The sequence below is a fragment of the Poecilia reticulata genome, linkage group LG14 (assembly GCF_000633615.1).
Source record: "Poecilia reticulata strain Guanapo linkage group LG14, Guppy_female_1.0+MT, whole genome shotgun sequence".
Lineage (NCBI taxonomy): Eukaryota > Metazoa > Chordata > Actinopteri > Cyprinodontiformes > Poeciliidae > Poecilia > Poecilia reticulata.
Genome location: NC_024344.1, coordinates 4,412,626 through 4,430,141, shown reverse-complemented (window position 1 = coordinate 4,430,141; position 17,516 = coordinate 4,412,626). Strand labels below are relative to the sequence as shown.

At 39.1% G+C, this 17,516-nt stretch overlaps 1 protein-coding gene across 1 annotated transcript; it reads left to right on the top strand.

Annotated features, from left to right (window-relative positions):
- Positions 1 to 3,043: 3,043 nt before the first annotated feature.
- On the top strand, positions 3,044 to 17,313 carry LOC103475600 (von Willebrand factor A domain-containing protein 7-like). The gene is made up of 16 exons (XM_008427381.1): positions 3,044 to 3,110; positions 4,541 to 4,719; positions 4,809 to 5,075; positions 6,675 to 6,765; positions 6,901 to 7,030; positions 7,185 to 7,373; positions 8,291 to 8,460; positions 11,252 to 11,364; positions 11,449 to 11,565; positions 12,059 to 12,265; positions 12,354 to 12,486; positions 15,428 to 15,565; positions 15,694 to 15,786; positions 15,860 to 16,137; positions 16,250 to 16,543; positions 16,625 to 17,313. The coding sequence occupies exons 2-16, from the start codon at positions 4,543 to 4,545 to the stop codon at positions 17,093 to 17,095; spliced, it is 2,868 nt and encodes a 955-aa protein (XP_008425603.1). The 5' UTR covers positions 3,044 to 3,110; positions 4,541 to 4,542; the 3' UTR covers positions 17,096 to 17,313.
- Positions 17,314 to 17,516: the final 203 nt, after the last annotated feature.

The window sequence follows — 17,516 nt, the reverse complement described above, 5'->3', positions numbered from 1 at the left end:
TGTTTAACATAAGTCTCAACCTCAAACTTCAGATCTATTTGTTAAATTGAAAATTGACTTGTTAAAATGAATAATCAATTAGCTGTAATTCAATGATGGCTTTTGTCATTTTATAAACATTATAATATTTGGCTTTGTTAGGCCYTGATTAATGCTGCCCATATTATATTGGCACAAAYGCCTACAACTTGACTTTGGTTAATATTAGCAAAATTTTATCTGCAGTAAAAACATAGTAGCCACCCATGGGTTTGACGTTTGCCAAATGTGGAAGTAATCATAACTAAAAATCCAGGACAATTTTGAATTTCTGAGACCTAAACAGCAGCTGCCATAAAAAAAAGAAGACACTCAAATTTCTAAATGAAACGTCAGACAGCAGTGAAGGTATGTTTCTTGTGTACTGTTGCAATACAGGTAAGTTTTTGAAGTGGTACAAATAAGTTCTGACACTTGCAGTCAGTTTCAAGTGAAGCAACAGGCAAGAAAGATAACGACACTGTCACACTTACACTTGTTACACTTACACTTGAGTCAAAATATCCATTTCTATTAGGTAACCCAAACCGCATCAGGACAATGTAAGCCCAGATAAAACTTTAGAGAAACACACTGTACCAACTTGCAGAAGCAAAACGGAAACTGTTTCATTCTTTGTTCTCTGCCATTATGTCTAGATTTTATTATCTTACAAATTGCTGCCAAGTTACTTAGAGGCAAAAACAACTTTTCCACAGCCTTCTTTTGAAATGAAAGTWAAATAATGTCTTTCAGTTGTTGGTGCCTTTTAAGAAGCAGTACRTCAGGTTTATATCATATCAACTTAATGTTTGTGATGTCACCAGMCTCATGTGTCAGATTTGAATGWAGACTGTTGTAACAGCTGATTGTAGCTGCTGCTAAAGCAGGTAAAGTCCAGTCCTGCAGAGCAACCATCCTGCAACTGTTAGATGAATTGTTACTCCAAAAGACCGGAATAAGCTCCGAACAGGGCTGGTAACGAGCCATTCATTTGATTCAGGTGTGTTGGAGCAGGGAAGCATCTCAGCAGGATGGTAGATCTATGAGGGGCCGTTTAGGACAAAAACTATGTTTTCTCTCTCACACACTACTTAAGACTCATACACAMTAAAYAAATACWAAAATTCTGCATATACACAACTAAAGTATCACACAAGCATACAAAAATGTGTCACTAAATCAATGTTGTTTTCTGGTTGAACTCTATTGATTGAAATACCAATGTACAATCCAGTGTTTTTCAACACYAGGCCTCCAAGSACACWGMCCTGCAAATTTTAGATATTTCCCTAATTCAGSACACATGATTTTAATTGATGRCTGGTTAAYARGGTTTGGGGAACTGAAAACATGCARGTCAGCTTGCCTTGAGGACCAGTGTCTAATCAATTTTGAATYCAAGTATGCTTTTTGTTGCATCCCTCCTCACCTCCTCATCTCCCCCTACCACCACCAAACGTGCCCCCACCCACCCACTCCTCCCTGACGCTACACGATGCTGCAACTTGATAGGTGAGGGTAACTGCATACGTAAACATTAAGATAAATATTAATGGATATGCATTAGCGTGTCCTAATTAATTTAAGTGAGTGTACATGGGGAACTATATGGTTAGTATTTGTTCTCAGACCTGTAACCAGTACACAGTTTAATATTTCAATGTCTTTCAGAACTTTTCAAATGTTTATCATCTTTCTAACCGGCACCTTCCTCACTTTTATTTTTGTGTTTTTCAGCCGCTGCTCAGCAGTTTAACCTGACTCTTGAGGACTACAGTGAAACTGTCAAGAAGTGGCTTCATTACAATTGATTGATTGATTGATTGATTGATTGATTGATCGATCGATTGCGTGCCAGAATGAGAGGAAGGCATTGCAAGGAACCAAAGTGACGCCAACCAGAGTCTAACTGGAGTTACCATAACTTGTACTGTTTTCCTGGTTCATACAGCACAAAGCTTAATCTCACGATGCTATTCTTCCATGGACAATAGACTGTTGCTCTGTCAAAAAGGARTCAAATATGTTTAAAGATCTATCCCTATTTTCTTAARTAAAATGTCATATCAATCCCATGTTGTCATTTTTAACCTTTTGGAAATATGTTAATATAAGATACTTTTGAACAACATATACCCATCATCTACCATTAAAACAGTGTGTTTAACAACAGTGAAGAAACTTTTAGTGGTATGTTATGATGTGGACCTATCAGACCTAAAAATGTACATCAATCTTTAGCTTTCATTCAACATAAAATCAACCCAAATCTGCATGTAGATTGACATACAGATGATGGTTGAATTAACATTGATATAGTGTCAGTTGTGGTTGAAACCCCAACGTTGATTCAACATACAAGCCACCGACCACTTTCAATTCCATTTCAATGCCAACCTTCAACATTGATTCAATGTCTCTGCCTGACATTGTTTCAATGTTGTTTCACTCATATTTTGCTTTCTGGGTTGTTCTTTGAAATTGTTTGGTCTTCAACCAGCTGTTGCATCCTAGAAGTAATTCATTTAAATCATTACTATTTTTCTTTTCTAAATTTATGGATAAAACACTCTATTGATTTCTTTTATATATTTAATTTGCCCCGTTGTTTTTGTTCAGCCGCAGAAGCATTACAGAATCTGAGCTGCGTGCTAACGTCACTGATTGGTTGGGTAGCAGAAGTGTTGTAATGTAGCATGAGGAAGAAGAAACATTGTAATGGTTTTCTGTATTTCTGTGCCTGGCTGCTTCTGAGAAGAACAAATCCCAAAACAATACACACAACGTGGTACAAATAAAGTTGCCGAATCTGAAGGACTTCTGTCTGTTTCGTGAGTGCAACACAGCCATTTTTAAAATGGTAAAGGTCAACGTTCTTTGACATCTGTCCACATTACTCCCACATTTAAGTTTTTATTTCTGCAACTGGAAGGGTTGCAGGTGATCATACAGTCACATTCCTATGTCATCAACTGATTGATATCACGCACATTGTCTGGAAGGCTCCACCCTCTAAGAATAGAACAATATAAATTCATTACCATCAACACTGCAGATACATCCCCATCAGGGCAGCGTCAAGACTTCAGGTAAAGGAAAAAAATGTAATTTTATCTATTGTCATTTTTGTTATAAATTGATCTGCTTCACTAGTAATCTAATCTGTGTGTAATGAAAACTAGCTAAAGTCAGATAAATAAATTCATCTATAAGTGATGACATTAAGTAATAAATATGTGGAGGACAAACTGCAAGTGGCCTGTCTGAAATAATGTATACAGTAAATGCTTCATAGCTGGAAAAAATCCTAGAAGGAGCTAAAGCACAAAGGGATATCAGGTGTCAGTTTATGCTTCCATCACATTTTTGGTACCAGCTGTTTGATAATTGCCCAGCGTCCACATTGTGTTCATGTAGATGTGACCATCTTGAAGAACATCCGGAAATAAAGTTTGAGTAACTACTGAAACTCTGCATGAACATTGATTGATTTATTTGTTACCAATTGAAGGAATTCATATAAATTGGTTCAACTATATTTTTTTCAGTATGAAGGATAGTTGACGAACTAATATAACATGTTAAAACATACATTTACAATTATTTAAATTCAATGTGTATTTTAAATACAATGTGACTGATAATTTAATTTAGGATATTTTAGTTTTTTAGTTTGGAACAACWTAAAAGTTTGAGTTGACTTTCTGCAGAATTAAGTCAAAAAGATTTTAATTATTTATTAGAAAAAATAGATTATTTGAGTAAGAGTGACTTTAATTTGCCAAGTTAAACACATTTAATGAATTGTTATAACAACTTGGTTAATTCAGTTGGATAAAGTTCAAGTTAGGATAGGGAACTGGCATTGAACTCAATAGTTTCAGGCAAAGTGAAAGTAAAAGGTTCCTTTAGTTAAACATTTGTAATTTKTAAGTTAATTAAACACAAAAAAGTAAGCTGTCATCACTAAACCAAATTAACTAAATGAGAGTAATGTAAATAAGTTCATAAAATGGACCACAGCCAAACACACTTGTTAGAGTGCAGATTTATATCAGACGCATTTTTTCTTTAACGAGTTACTGCAGAAACTGGTCTGAACCAGTTCTGGTGGGGGATTGAGAACTGTATCRTTTAAAAGTKTGCTTGTACTCTTTGGKTTTTGTTCTCTTTGCCAAGGGCCTTCAAAACATTGTTGTGGCCTTTTGAATAAATACAAACACAAAATGCATTTTGYTGTTCTTAACTGTTTCAATGCCTCATGTTAAATAGGATTATTATGTTCATATCAGTAACAACAAAGACAGTTTTATCCCAGAGATAACGTTGTTGTATGGACTACTGTGCTGGAAATACCATTGCCATGAAGGATTTATATGCATATTTAAATTACAGAAAATATTGGATCTAATTTGCATACTTTAATATTTCAGTGACAATTCATATGCATGACATTGTAAACTCTATTGATAAAAAATAGTTGTAATCAATTTTTTATTTTCTCTATCGGGTTTTGCAGTAATGTTCGTGTCGGCAGTCTTGTTTTTCCTGCTTTGGCAGACTGGAGTTCATGGCTTTGATATATCTGAAGGAGCGTCTTTCACCCACCAAGACATCACAGAGAAAGCGATCCTAAATGTCACTGCTCAGGTGTGCCGTAGCCTGGCTCTGGCTAAGGGCAAGGACTTCACCTTTCCTGTGAGAATGAAGTCACAATATCAATATTTTTCCCTTATTCCCAAAATCAATTATTTACGTTAAAATGGCATGCATGTGTGTCTCTGCAGTCTCTTACTGTTTCAGCTGTTGCTGCWGCATGCAAAGTATCAAAATCCTGCAAAAGTTTCATCAATGCCATCCAGACAGTGACGAGTGAGAATAAGCAAACAGACTTTGTCTATTTTTGGAGTGCACGTCATCACTGTGACGATGAAAAAATAAAAGAAGGACAGAAACTAATCACRGATGGTTTGTCAGTGATAAAAGCTGCCAACGACGAGCAAAACTTTGCTTCAGCAATATCGTCTCTGGGAAGAATTCTCCACACCTTACAGGTATTTCTGTTTATATCTTGTATTCTGTGACTGTTCATATTTTAACCTGCACTCAGCCTCGTGGCAACAACTCAAAGCTTACTAATACTTGCAGGCTACCTTTTAAGAGATTTTTTTTAATTTTTGGTAAAAGTGAATATTACCACATTTACTAATATTTCATATTCTTAGTTGTATTTTTCTGAGTTGAAAAGGAATTAACTTTTGTCAAAACACAAAACGCTCCAGACATTTCATGCCATTTGTCWTGGTTCAACCACAAACTCCTACTTATCAAACTAGGATTTTATGTGGTAGACCAACACAAAGTATTGCACAGCTGCAAAAAGATCCATGTTTTTTTAATTAGTTTTATAAGTGAAAATCTGAAAAGCACAYTTTATATTTGACAAATGTAGCCAAATCATTTGGCAGAAAACTCTGCACTCAGTCCTGAGCTGCATGGTAATACGAGTCACAGTATCAGGCTGTATAGGCTTTTTGTCATAGGAATTACARTTATTCCAATAAACTGCATTGAAATTTGTTGTTGTAATGTGACAAAAAAAGTGTAAGTACTATGAATGTTGTTGCAAGAAAATAAATATAATGCACTGTAAAAAGTAATAAGTTGAACCAACTTAGTTGAATTGCTTCAATTGGTAACAAGTAATTCAATTAAGTTTATCCAACTTAATTTATTAAGTTTAACAAACTCAATTTATTATTATTATTATTATTATTATTATTATTATTATTTATTATTATAATAGTTCATTGTGGCTGCACAATGGAGCAGTTGGTTGCACAGTTGCCTTGTTGTTCTCTCTGGGTACTCCGGCTTCCTCCAACAGTCCAAAAACATGACTGTTAGGTTAATTGGTCTTTCTAAATTCTCCCTAGGTTGAGTGTGTGTGTGTGTGTGTGTGTGCATGGGGGTGAGTGTGTGTGTGTGTGCGTGTGTGTGTGCGCGTGTGTGTGCGTGTGTGCGTGGGGGTGAGTGTGTGTGTGTGCATGATTGTGTGTCCTGTCTGTCTTCTTGTTGTCCTGCGACAGACTGGCGACCTGTCCAGGGTGAACCCGCCTCTCGCCCAGAACGTTAGCTGGAGATAGGCACCAGCACCACTCCCAACCCCACTAAGGCACAAGGGTATAAAGAAAATGGATGGATGGATAGTTCACTGTGTGCTTACTCAAATTATTTAGTTTACTTCAAATAAAGACGTAAATAAATAAAGGATGCCATTATTAGACCGAGGACAGCCAGGCAAATTTATTTTTCTAAATTGTTATTTTTAGCTAAATGCTGTGGTTTACAGGCACCAAAGGGCCTCCTGACGCACAGATAAAAAGAACATTCTTTAAAAAATGGGGAAAAAAGGGCACTTGGGACGTCAAGAATAAAGAGGGCAGGAACTCTATACTCTACTGCCCACTTGTGGCAGAAATTATTACAWACTATTAATGAAGTGAATTGCTAAAATGTTTTATTTTAACTGTAAATGATTTTCCTTTAAATGTAGACTTTCAGTTGAAATGTTTTACTGTAAACATTTAAATTGTAAGTGTATTTGTTAAGCAGTTTAATTACAGTTACTTTGTTTTTCTTTTGAAATAAAGGACTTCTACAGCCACTCTAACTGGGTGGAAATGGGCAACCAATTTCCAAACTCTAACTTGATAARAAACGCTTTTGTTGGAGAGATAGCAGGTGAAGACATTGTGCTACACATTTGGAAAGTGATTGTTTGAGTAAGCTTAGAAAATGTAAAATGGACATTTATTTATGTACATTTCTGTACTTGCATTAAACCCTTTTCATGWTTTTTAAAATCTGGATCTGCAGACATAACCAGAGCAACTTGCCRCGACTGTGATGGAGAGGACTGCCGCAACAATATTTTGGAGGATATCATAGAGGAACAAATCCTTACTTCGGGATATTTTTCACTTAATCCCTTCCCTTCAAAACCAGAAGGYAAACATCTTTATTTGATTACCAAATAGTATATTAATGTAGTTATACTTTACTCTGCTGCCCACTTGTGGCAAGAAAGGTAAAACAAAGTTTACATTTGAAAAGTGTGTGTCAATAACTAAATATTCTTTGTGACTTGCATGATGATGCGCAGGAAAATGCAGCCATGGAGGGTTTTGGGATAGAACAGAAGGAATTGAGCCCACAGGTGGGATCAATAAAGACAGCGATACTTCTGAACACGGACATCTTAACAAACTAGCAGCAAACGTGGCGATAGCAGCAACCAGTGAGCTGCTGGAGGACGTTCGCAGTTCTGCTGGAGACAGAGGATTCCTTCGGTAGGAAACTTTATTTTCTCTTGACTTAATTGCAAAGCATCACTTTATTTGATGGGATGTGCATAAGACTGACATGACATGACATTGTCATAAACATGACATAACACCTGTCATGAAGATGAAAGAATCTTCATGAATCTTTACAACTTGTAGGTTCCTAAATAATGAAGCCATAAGCTTGAGGCTCTCCGTCTTTCCCCTTCGGTCCACTTGATGACGAAAACGACAAAAAAACCAGACTGGGTCCTCTTGATAAAGGTTAATGCTTTACTTCAAAAATAAAAATTATAGAAATGTTACTTTTCCACAAAAATAATAGAATACACAAAAAAAGATGAGACAGAGGTCAAAAAACTGTGGCTCCACTCCAACTGCCCAACTAACTCAATCTAGCCACACCCTCGAATCCTTAACTGCAATTAGATATGCAAATTTACAAGAAGGCCTTAGTATAATCTAATATAACAAATTAGTATGCAATAGAGATTTAGCTAGTAATCATTTTTATCCAAATACATAAATTAACATAAGAAATATAAACATAATKTATCCTAAAGATATGAATAAACTAAAACTGAATTTAGGCTTCTTCACAACKGTTGTCATAAAGTGTCATTCGATAAATAATGACACATTTAATGCAACGCTGCATTAAAACATATTAAAAGTCCATTAAAATGGCCAATCAATTTYGCATTATATATGTCATTATTTACCAAATGACATTTCATGACAACAGTCATAAACATTCATGAAAACTCCTTCATGTTCATGACAGGTGTTATGTCACGTTTATGACAATRTCATGTCAGTCTTATGCACATCCCGTCAAATAACGTGCTACCAAATGGGATAACAGCATGATGGAAAACAAACAACTGGTTTTAATTATTTCCATTTTGCTTGTTGCACATCAGGATGATGGGACTCTCCAATGGGAAACCACTTTGTTTTTCCATGGACACGACAGGAAGCATGGGGGATGACATTGAAGCAGTGAAGAATGTCACATCATCGATTATTGACACTAAAGTGGGAACAGAAGACGAACCGTCCGTTTACATTCTCGTTCCATTCAATGATCCAGGTAGAGTCTTAATGTTGAAGACTAGGAATTAGGGTTTTCTTTGCGGTTTTATCCTGAGTATAATACTCTATGTTTACGGTGTGTAGAAACACGTAAACACCATAAAAAGACATATGACAATTTTTGTCCTCTACATCTCCAGCTTCAGGTACAGTGCTCCTTCCTCATTATGCAATCTATTTCATAAAATGCAACAGTCCCTCGTGCAGCAAAGCACCCTCACAGCATGATGCTGCCACTCCTGTTCTTCACAGTTTGGACGGCGTTCTGTGGCTCACAAGCTTCACCTTAATGTGACAGACAATATAGGCAACACTTCAATCTTAGTTTAATYACAATACATGTCATGTCTCCAAAAAAAAAAGGCATACAGTGAGGAAAATACGTGTTTGAACACCCTGCAACTTTGCAATTTCTGCCACTTAGAAACCATGAACGGGTCTAAAATGTTCATCTTAGGTACATGTCCACTGTGAGAGACATAATCTACAACAGCAAAAAAATCAGGAAATCACAATGTATKACTTTTTAGTAATTTAGTGTTACTGCTGCAAATAAGTATTTGAACACAKGTGAAAATCAGTGTTAATATCTGGTACAGTACCATTTGCTGTAGTTTTTCAGCAGGTTTGCACTACAGCAGGGATTTTGGCCCCTTCCTCCACACAGATCTGTTCTAGATCAGTCGGCTTTCTGGGCTGTCGCTGAGAAGCACGGAGTTTGAGCTCCTCCAAAGATTTTCTATATGGTTTAGGTCTGGACAATGGCTAGGCCACTCCAGAACCTTAATATGCTTCTTAYGAAGCCACACCTTGGTTATCCTGGCTGTGTGGTTTGGATCATTGTCATGTTGGTGTAATGCTCAGAACTGAGGACCCAAAATTTCAGTCAGACACAACGTAAAAATTAATAMGTTCTTTATTGAGGATCAGGGTATGGGACAGGCAACCACGAGCAATGGAACAGGAACCTCTTCTTTGTGTTGTGGGGGATGAGGGGTCCAGGTAGCACAGTGGTAGCGACAAGTGGCACACCCAGGGATGGACAGAGCTAGGAGGGCAAGGGGTTGGGGCAGGCAGGACAAAGCAAGACTTCTCTGAGGGTCAGGCGAAGAGCAGTGGTCAGRGCACGGAAAAAGGGYCCAACACTTGCAGGCAATATCAGGCAGACAAAATCCAAGGGCGAGGCAGGAGGCAGAGGTCAAAAGGCAGAAACGGGGTCGAGACCAGAAAACAGTGAAGAAKVCGACGTGGGCAAGACAAGGCAGGAAAATCCAAGGGACAAAAATGTGTTYGAGATCGTGGTCAGGTCAGGAAGAAATGCTGGATATCTACTCACTCTGAGGCTTTCAAAAATCTGGCACYGTCTGCCTGCCTGAGAGCTGAATATAACTGCTGGTGAACAGGTGGAAGACATGAGCCTGATTGTGCTCCAGCGCAGCAGCATGCAGGTGAACCAGATGAGCTTGATGAGAGGAGTACCGAGGAGAAAAACATAGCAGGYAGACGGGCCAGAAACATGACAGTTGGAAGACCCAGCCTTGGCCCATCTTCAATTCTCTAACTGAGGGGAAGGAGGTTGATCCCCAAAACCTTGCAATACAAGGCCCTGGTCATCCTCTCCTTAATACAGTGCACTCATCCAGTCCTGTCTGCAGAGAAACACCCCAAAGCATGATGTTTCCACCCCCATGCTTCACATTAGGGATGGTCTTTGTCCTCCAAACATGGCGAGTGGAATTAAGACCCAAAAGTTCTATTTTGGTCTCATCTGACCACAACTTTTTCCCATGACATCATAGTTACCCACAGTAACGTTGGAAACTGTGGGGCCAGCTCTCTTCAGGTCATTTACTAGCTCCTCCTGTGTAGTTCTGGGCTGATTCTTCACCTTTCACCTATCGTTGATACTCCACGAGGTGAGATTTTGCCCAAGGGAGATTGAGAGTAAAGTTTAGCTTCTTCCATTTTCTACCATTTGCTCCAACAGTTGCTCTTTCTCCACCAAGCTGCTTGGCAATTGCCCTGTAACCCTTTCCAGCCTTCTTTTAGATTTTTTTAGACGTCTGTATGTCTCTCACAGCAGACATGCACCAAATATGAAAATTTCAGACTCTCCATGATTTCTAAGTGGGAGAACTTGCAAAGTTGCAKGTTGTTCAAATACTTATTTTCCTCACTGTATTTCCCTGAATTCATTTATACATGACTATAAGTGTTCGAACATTTATAAATGGTACCCGTTAGAGATCTGGAAGTTATTCTCAATAATCAACCAAACTCATGGAGCTCCTCAATTCAGCAAGTATCCAACAAGTAGCTTGTTTGACTACTTTTAATTTTTCTGTGATGTCACACAAGGAAGCAGTGGTTGAAGTGTTGATCATCATTTGGCCTTCCCCATATAATTCAAAGACATTACATTTCTGAATTTATGAAATTATCTAAAAATATATTTTCTTATTCTGGCATTTAGTAAATAGAAATATTTAAGGCAATCCTAACTGAACTAAAACAGGAAAAGGCTGGTCTGATTCCACAWCAGGCAGTGAGGGAAAAATGGTTGTATGTTTTTAAATATAAATATCTAGTTTCAATTCACTTGATTTTACTGTGTATATGTAGATTTTTATATTGGTTCTGCTCTGTCCTTTATACTGCTGTAACAATGTACATTTCCCCACTGAGGGTTTAATAAAGGAATATCTTATCTTATCTTAATGGTTCATGTAATCTAGGAATAATAAATGCACTAAAACAAGCAGAAATCTGTGTTTTCCTTTGAATCACAGAATTTGGGCCTCTAATTCAGACAACAGACCCAGAGGTTTTCAAGAGTTATATCAACTCACTAACCCCAAGTGGAGGTGGAGATGCTCCAGAAATGAGTCTTTCTGGACTTCAGGTGCTTTTATTGATGGTCGTTTACAAGTTGCTGATTTCAAGAAAGTAGCTTTAGATTTATTCCTTCTGTCCCTCCTTCATACAGCTGGCTTTAACTGCTGCGCCTCCCAATTCGGAGATCTACGTTTTTACGGATGCAGCAGCTAAAGACGAACACCTGAAAGACACAGTGGTAGCACTCATAGAGCAGACCAAGTCTGTGGTGAGTAATACTAAATCAGCTAGTTGAATTATTTGTTCAAAAATAAACTGATTCTTGAACAAAACTCAACAGAGCATATTTTAAAAATATTCTTTAGCTTTAAAATACAGTAGCTTTATAAAATAGTGGAGAGATACTTAAAAGCACACACTGTAAAGATAAACGAGTTAAGTGAAAAAACAAGAGAAACAACTTTGGAAAAATGGGAAACATTTCTACTCATCTTGAATTAAATGACAGAAAATGTGTTTTAACTGTGATATTAGTTAGTCTCGATCTTTAGTCATTTCTAAATAAAAATTGTTTCACAATTTAGCAGCTACTATAAATTTGCTAAATTGACCAAATGAGATTCGCACTGAGTCGGTATAATAATTTTTGATTATGACTCATACAGAGCATTTTCAAGCTCTCAAACTAAATTATGCATATGAGGGTGCACTGTGAATCGTTATCACAGCTGGAAAGTTGACCCACCTGAAACCTGTTTCAGGTGAACTTCATGATAACTAATGTACTTGGCCTTCGCCGTCGAACACAAGCAGACAACAACAAACAACAAAGTGTTCGGATGTCAAGAGCAGGTGGTCAGCTGTACAGAGACCTGGCTCAGGCTTCAGGAGGTCAGGCTGTTGAAGTCACAAAAGGTCAGCTGCTGGAGGCCATCAACATCCTAACTGAATCCACCAGCTCCTCTCAGGTTTGAAAAACATGTTCTTTCAGCTACTACCATCATTTGTTTTTGACATTTAAAGATTTCAGAATTGAACTTATGTTTGATTTTACAGATTGTCCTTCTGCAAGCAGCCAGGAACCTTGGGACTGGTGAAAATTTCACTTTTGTAGTTGATGATTCAACACAAAACGTCAGAATTTACATCACCGGGGTTTCTGTAGATTTTACCCTCATCAATCCATCAGGTATTTAAATACATTCATACAAGAAAGAATCAATAATGTCTTAATATTTTATGGTTTATTAGTCAATCTAAATATAAATGGTCCATCTAACAGATTCAAATAACTTAAAACTATTCTGAAGTGCATTGTTCAGGTCACATGGGGGGTGAACAATAAGACAGGATATATATTGTATCAGTACTGAATAACCATGTAACCAGATATGTAAGAAAACACAGAATAACCTAAACGTTTTCATAATTGCATCCAAACCTTGATAAATCTGAGCAAATTAGCATAAACAAAAGGCTGACTGCGACAGCTGCACCTCCTCATGTGTGACGAAATGGCTGACTTCCTGTCTCATGCCTAACATGACCTTCAAAATAAAAGACTTTATACACTGCCACAAAATTAGCACTAAGAACCAGTAGCGAAACAAGTCAGCGTCGGGCAGGGGGGAAGGGCTAATGGACCTTACCGCAGGAGCCGCGTTTCATTGGCTAATGCCCATTTTACGTCACAGCGCAGCTACCACGTGCTTGACCGTCTCACAAACTCAACCTACTGTAGTAAATACATGCTAATGTACATTGTGGACTAGCAGACCGACAGAAAGTTTTTGCGTCAGGACTCGAAAAAGAATGGTTCTCCACTGTCAGAGGGGTATCTGTACAGGCGATGTCAGGTATCCTAATCGTATTTGTGGAACTAAAATTCACAGATTTCCAAAATCTGAAACGGAATGCCTTGCTTGGATTAAAGCTTGTGCACGACTGCATTTGCAGCTCAACCGTCGTAGGATCAATAAGAACAAAGGATTGTCTGCTGGTGTAAGTATTATTGCKYTGCTTTATTTGTGTTTAGTGAATGAAAAAAAGAAAGTCAATAATAAACACATCCATTATAAAAACCTTTTAGCCAAGTACAGCATAATGGCAGTACCGATACAACTTCTCCACCTTGAAGCCTGTCTTTTACAGTCTTACGTTAGCTGAACAGATCAATATGCAATGTGTACCAGACATCTTTAATGTCTGACATACATTAAAGATGTATGTAAAATTCAGGTAGGTAAAATTCAGGTTATTTTACCTGAAAAGGCTTTTTACTAAACTGTAATTGTGTTAGCCGGGCTAGCACCGAGTACCGTGTATAAGGTCTAGGCACACTCAAACATTTGCCAACAACAGAAATCACTGGTTTTAAAAGTAACCCTCAAAACCATGAATGCCCGACTTACCCAGCCTTGCAAGAACAATAGGCGTCAGTGATCTTGTCCACAGCTATATTTATGCTGAGGGTGTGAGGATCTGCTGTTGTCCTCATCGACCGGTAGCATTTCGCTGTGATGCGCACAATGCTGGAGGCATTGCGTGGCTAAAACATCGTGATGTCGTCCAAAAGAGATGACATGAACTTGTTGGTTCCCCTGTCCATTGTCGTGGCTGATAATTTGTGAAAATCCGGCAGAAATGCTACAATAATCGACTCAGAAATACTCTGCAGAGTCAGTCGAAATGAAAAATGCCATGTTTACATATAGAAGCTAAGCACTGCCAGGCTTTGCTTGTGAGACATGCAGTGACGTGGGACTTTCGAAGGGCGTTTCTGGGCGGAGCTTGGTACGGTCCATGACCGGACCCTATTCCCAAATAATAAAGCTCATAATAATTTAACTTTACAACACAGACATGCCCGCAACAGCGGAGCTTCCAAGTTTCACCACCACAGCGAGAGGCTATGTCATTCTGAAATCCATCAGACATGAAGTATAACAAACTAAGAGAATCACAGAAACATCAGGCTACTGGTCACTAACGATGAAACAACACACATTCAAATCAGTTCAGAACCGCGCGTTGAAGCGAGTAAGCAGCGGCACGCGCCGCATGCGCAGTGTGTAGCAGCACCTCTGGATYTTTGTAACTCGGCGCGGATCGCGCGCGCCGCGGTTCACACAAACTGGATGTTCTGGAAGATGGTCTTCCAATGTAAACCTTAGCTATAATCGCCATACTGCTGTCTTGGCTCGCACCCGCTCAACCCGAACTGTTAAAAGCGCGACTTTAACTCAGCCTCCAGTMCCTTGACGTCACCGCTGTACCACCGACAGAGAGAAAAGGGGACCCAGCGGCTGGGCTGATACACCGTACAGTCTACAGTTAACTCACACTTTGTGAATAATGTTAGYGTTGCTACCTGTAACTAGTCCGGTTCCTTCGCTGGACTGGCAGTTTTGGCGGGTCTGAATCGCTGCCAACAAAAAAGTCCGGTTCATCTCCAAGACGAGGAACAAAATATGCGTCCAGTTTTTGACTTGTCCTTGCTCTCTTTTTTCCATCCTTTTTGCCGCTCCATGGAGCTCCACTCATGTTAACTAGTCCGTAAAAATACTCGATAGTTTGTCATCTGTTGCTAAGTGACCGTTGATGGACGGTTGGTGACAAGCTTTACCCAGAATGCACTTGGAGACAATAAGGACGATCTACTTGTAATTTTGTGTCTCATAAAGTTAAATGTAAGAGTGAAAATGAAGCCAGTCATGTCGCACAACATTTTATTCAATATTTTACACCCACTCTGTCACTAAAATCAGTCGGTCTGGTAAGGTTTTTAGCAACCATGAGTTAACAATGTCTGGGGAAACCTACTATACAATCAACTGGGGTATGGTTATATGTAACTTTACATACACAGTACTCAACAGGCCCACCTTGTCCAGCTYTCATCAGGTGTGATAAAGGCTTGGATTTCTGAAATCATATGCTCCGCGCCTGCTATGTACCTATTTTACAATAAATTAAAGGGCAGAACGCATTGAATTATTTTCATAAAATTTGAATACATTAAGCTTAGCTGCTGATAAGCAGTCTGTCAAAAAGTTTTTCTATGTTGAAGATAAAAACTTACTTTGTTCAATTGTTTGACTTGTTTGCCCAATTTTCCTGGCTTTTTCTAGGTGTGACCAACACAACAGGATCTTCAACATTTTCTTCCCAGTTGGTTGGAAACCTCCAGACACTGCAGCTAAAAACAGAACCTGGAGTGTGGGAAATTAGAATGGAGTCAGGAAATCCCTACAGTCTGAAGGTTGTAGGTGAGACCTCTGTCATTTGATTGAAAAAGGGTCTTTAAAGCAACTTAAAAATACCTGTCAAAAATGCGGAGCCAGCTATGTGTAAAGTCTTTGGTTTCCTTTGCTTGTTTTCAATTCTGCGTTTGCAGGAGAGAGCTCCATTGACTTCCTCTTTGACTTTATTGAAGAGTCAAGTAGCCGATTTGGAGGGTATAGTCTGATCGAGAATCGTCCCACCGCTGGTAATGAAGACACAGTTAACTGGTTCTATGTCAGAATAAAATAGTATAACCTCCAGTTTTCTTGTCTTTGAAGGGCAAAATGCCAGTCTGCTGGTGACGCTGTTTGGAAGCGACTCTGCCACGGTGACAGAGGTCATGCTGGTTGAATCGTCGGGTTCTGGTCAGGTTAACGGCCCCGTGGAGGCCCAGGGTGAAGGAGAATATATCGTCCGCTTCGACAGGATCCCATCGGTTGAGTTTGTTGTGCTTGTGAAGGGCCAGAACAACAACGGCGTCTCCAGAGCCTCTTCAGGGATCTTCCAGAGACAGTCGACCGCCAGCCTGAGAGCCTCTGGTCTCACTGTCACTGCTGTAAGCAAACCTAAGCAAAAGAAAATTAAAATCAATTGTGCGAAATCTTTTGTAATGAGTTCAATTCACTCTATTGTCCACCATGTTTAAATTTCTTTTTGTTTTTTTACAGGATGACTTAGATAGGGTGTTGGAGCCAGGAACACCTCGATCAGTTTCTTTCTCTGTGATGACAACCAGCGAAGGAGGAAGCTTCACCATTCAAGCCACCAATGATCAASGCTTTACTTTATCTTTTCCATCCAGTTTACAGCTGGATGCTGGAGTTAGTGCCAATGGCACAGTGAACATCACAGCTCCTGCCGGCACTCCATCCGGTACTGGTGYCACCTTGACKATTSWGGCYGTGGCTCCTGGAGGTGCAGACAGCAACTATGATGTTCTGCGTCTAACCGTCCTTTCAAAAGTAATGTCTCATTTTGTTTTCTATGCATTCTGACACATCATTGACGGTAAACATTGATAATATTTCCTGTCACTCTCACAGGTGACTGATTTCACTCCACCAGTGTGCCAGCTGCTCCGCCTGCAGTCCAACTGCTCTGACAACTGCAGCCAGTCAACATGGGAGCTGTCTGTCCAGGTCTCTGACGCAGCGAATGGGACGGGTGTGAACAGTGTCAGTCTCAGAGAAGGCAGTGGCACGTTGAACATCAGYACAGCAGCTGATAATACAACTCTAGTGTCTTATGTGGCTTCCTGCTGCTCACCTGATGTGCAGCTGGTGGCTGTGGATCAAGTAGGCAACGTGGAAATCTGCAGYTACTCTGTTCGTGCAAATGTCACTCAGGCTGTAACAACCAGCAATGTACCAACCAGCAACATAACAACCAGCAATGTAACAACCAGCCCTGTAACTACAGCCGTCACAGCTTCCTCTGCAAGAGTTGATTTCTCCGTGTCTCTTTGCTTTGGTTTCTCAGTCCTGAGCTTCTTGCTACAGTCTCTGAGACTGTGATACTGAATTTTACAAAACAGATTACTGGTGATGGAAATGCAGTAAATATTATGTTCACTCTGGTGGCAGGTATTATATAGTCCATACCTAATCAAATGTTTAAACACTTTTTGAAGCTAAATTAAATGTAAGTGCTGCAGTTGAACATTACGGAGAGTTTTAAGAGGAGTTTTAAGAAGGCATGTAATTCCTGACAGTAATTAAACTATGAAAACTGACTTTTTACCAAAAAGTTGTTTTTTTCTTCATGAGTTCAGAAATGCCTCTACATGAACTCAAAAAGCTCAAGTATTTAAGCCAACTCTAAATGTCGCACCGGAGAAAGAAACATATCAAAACACTCAAAGGTGAATCCTGATGTGATCAGTTTGCTGAGAGGTGAGACTGAATCGAAGATGGGGAGATAAAAGTTACGAACAAT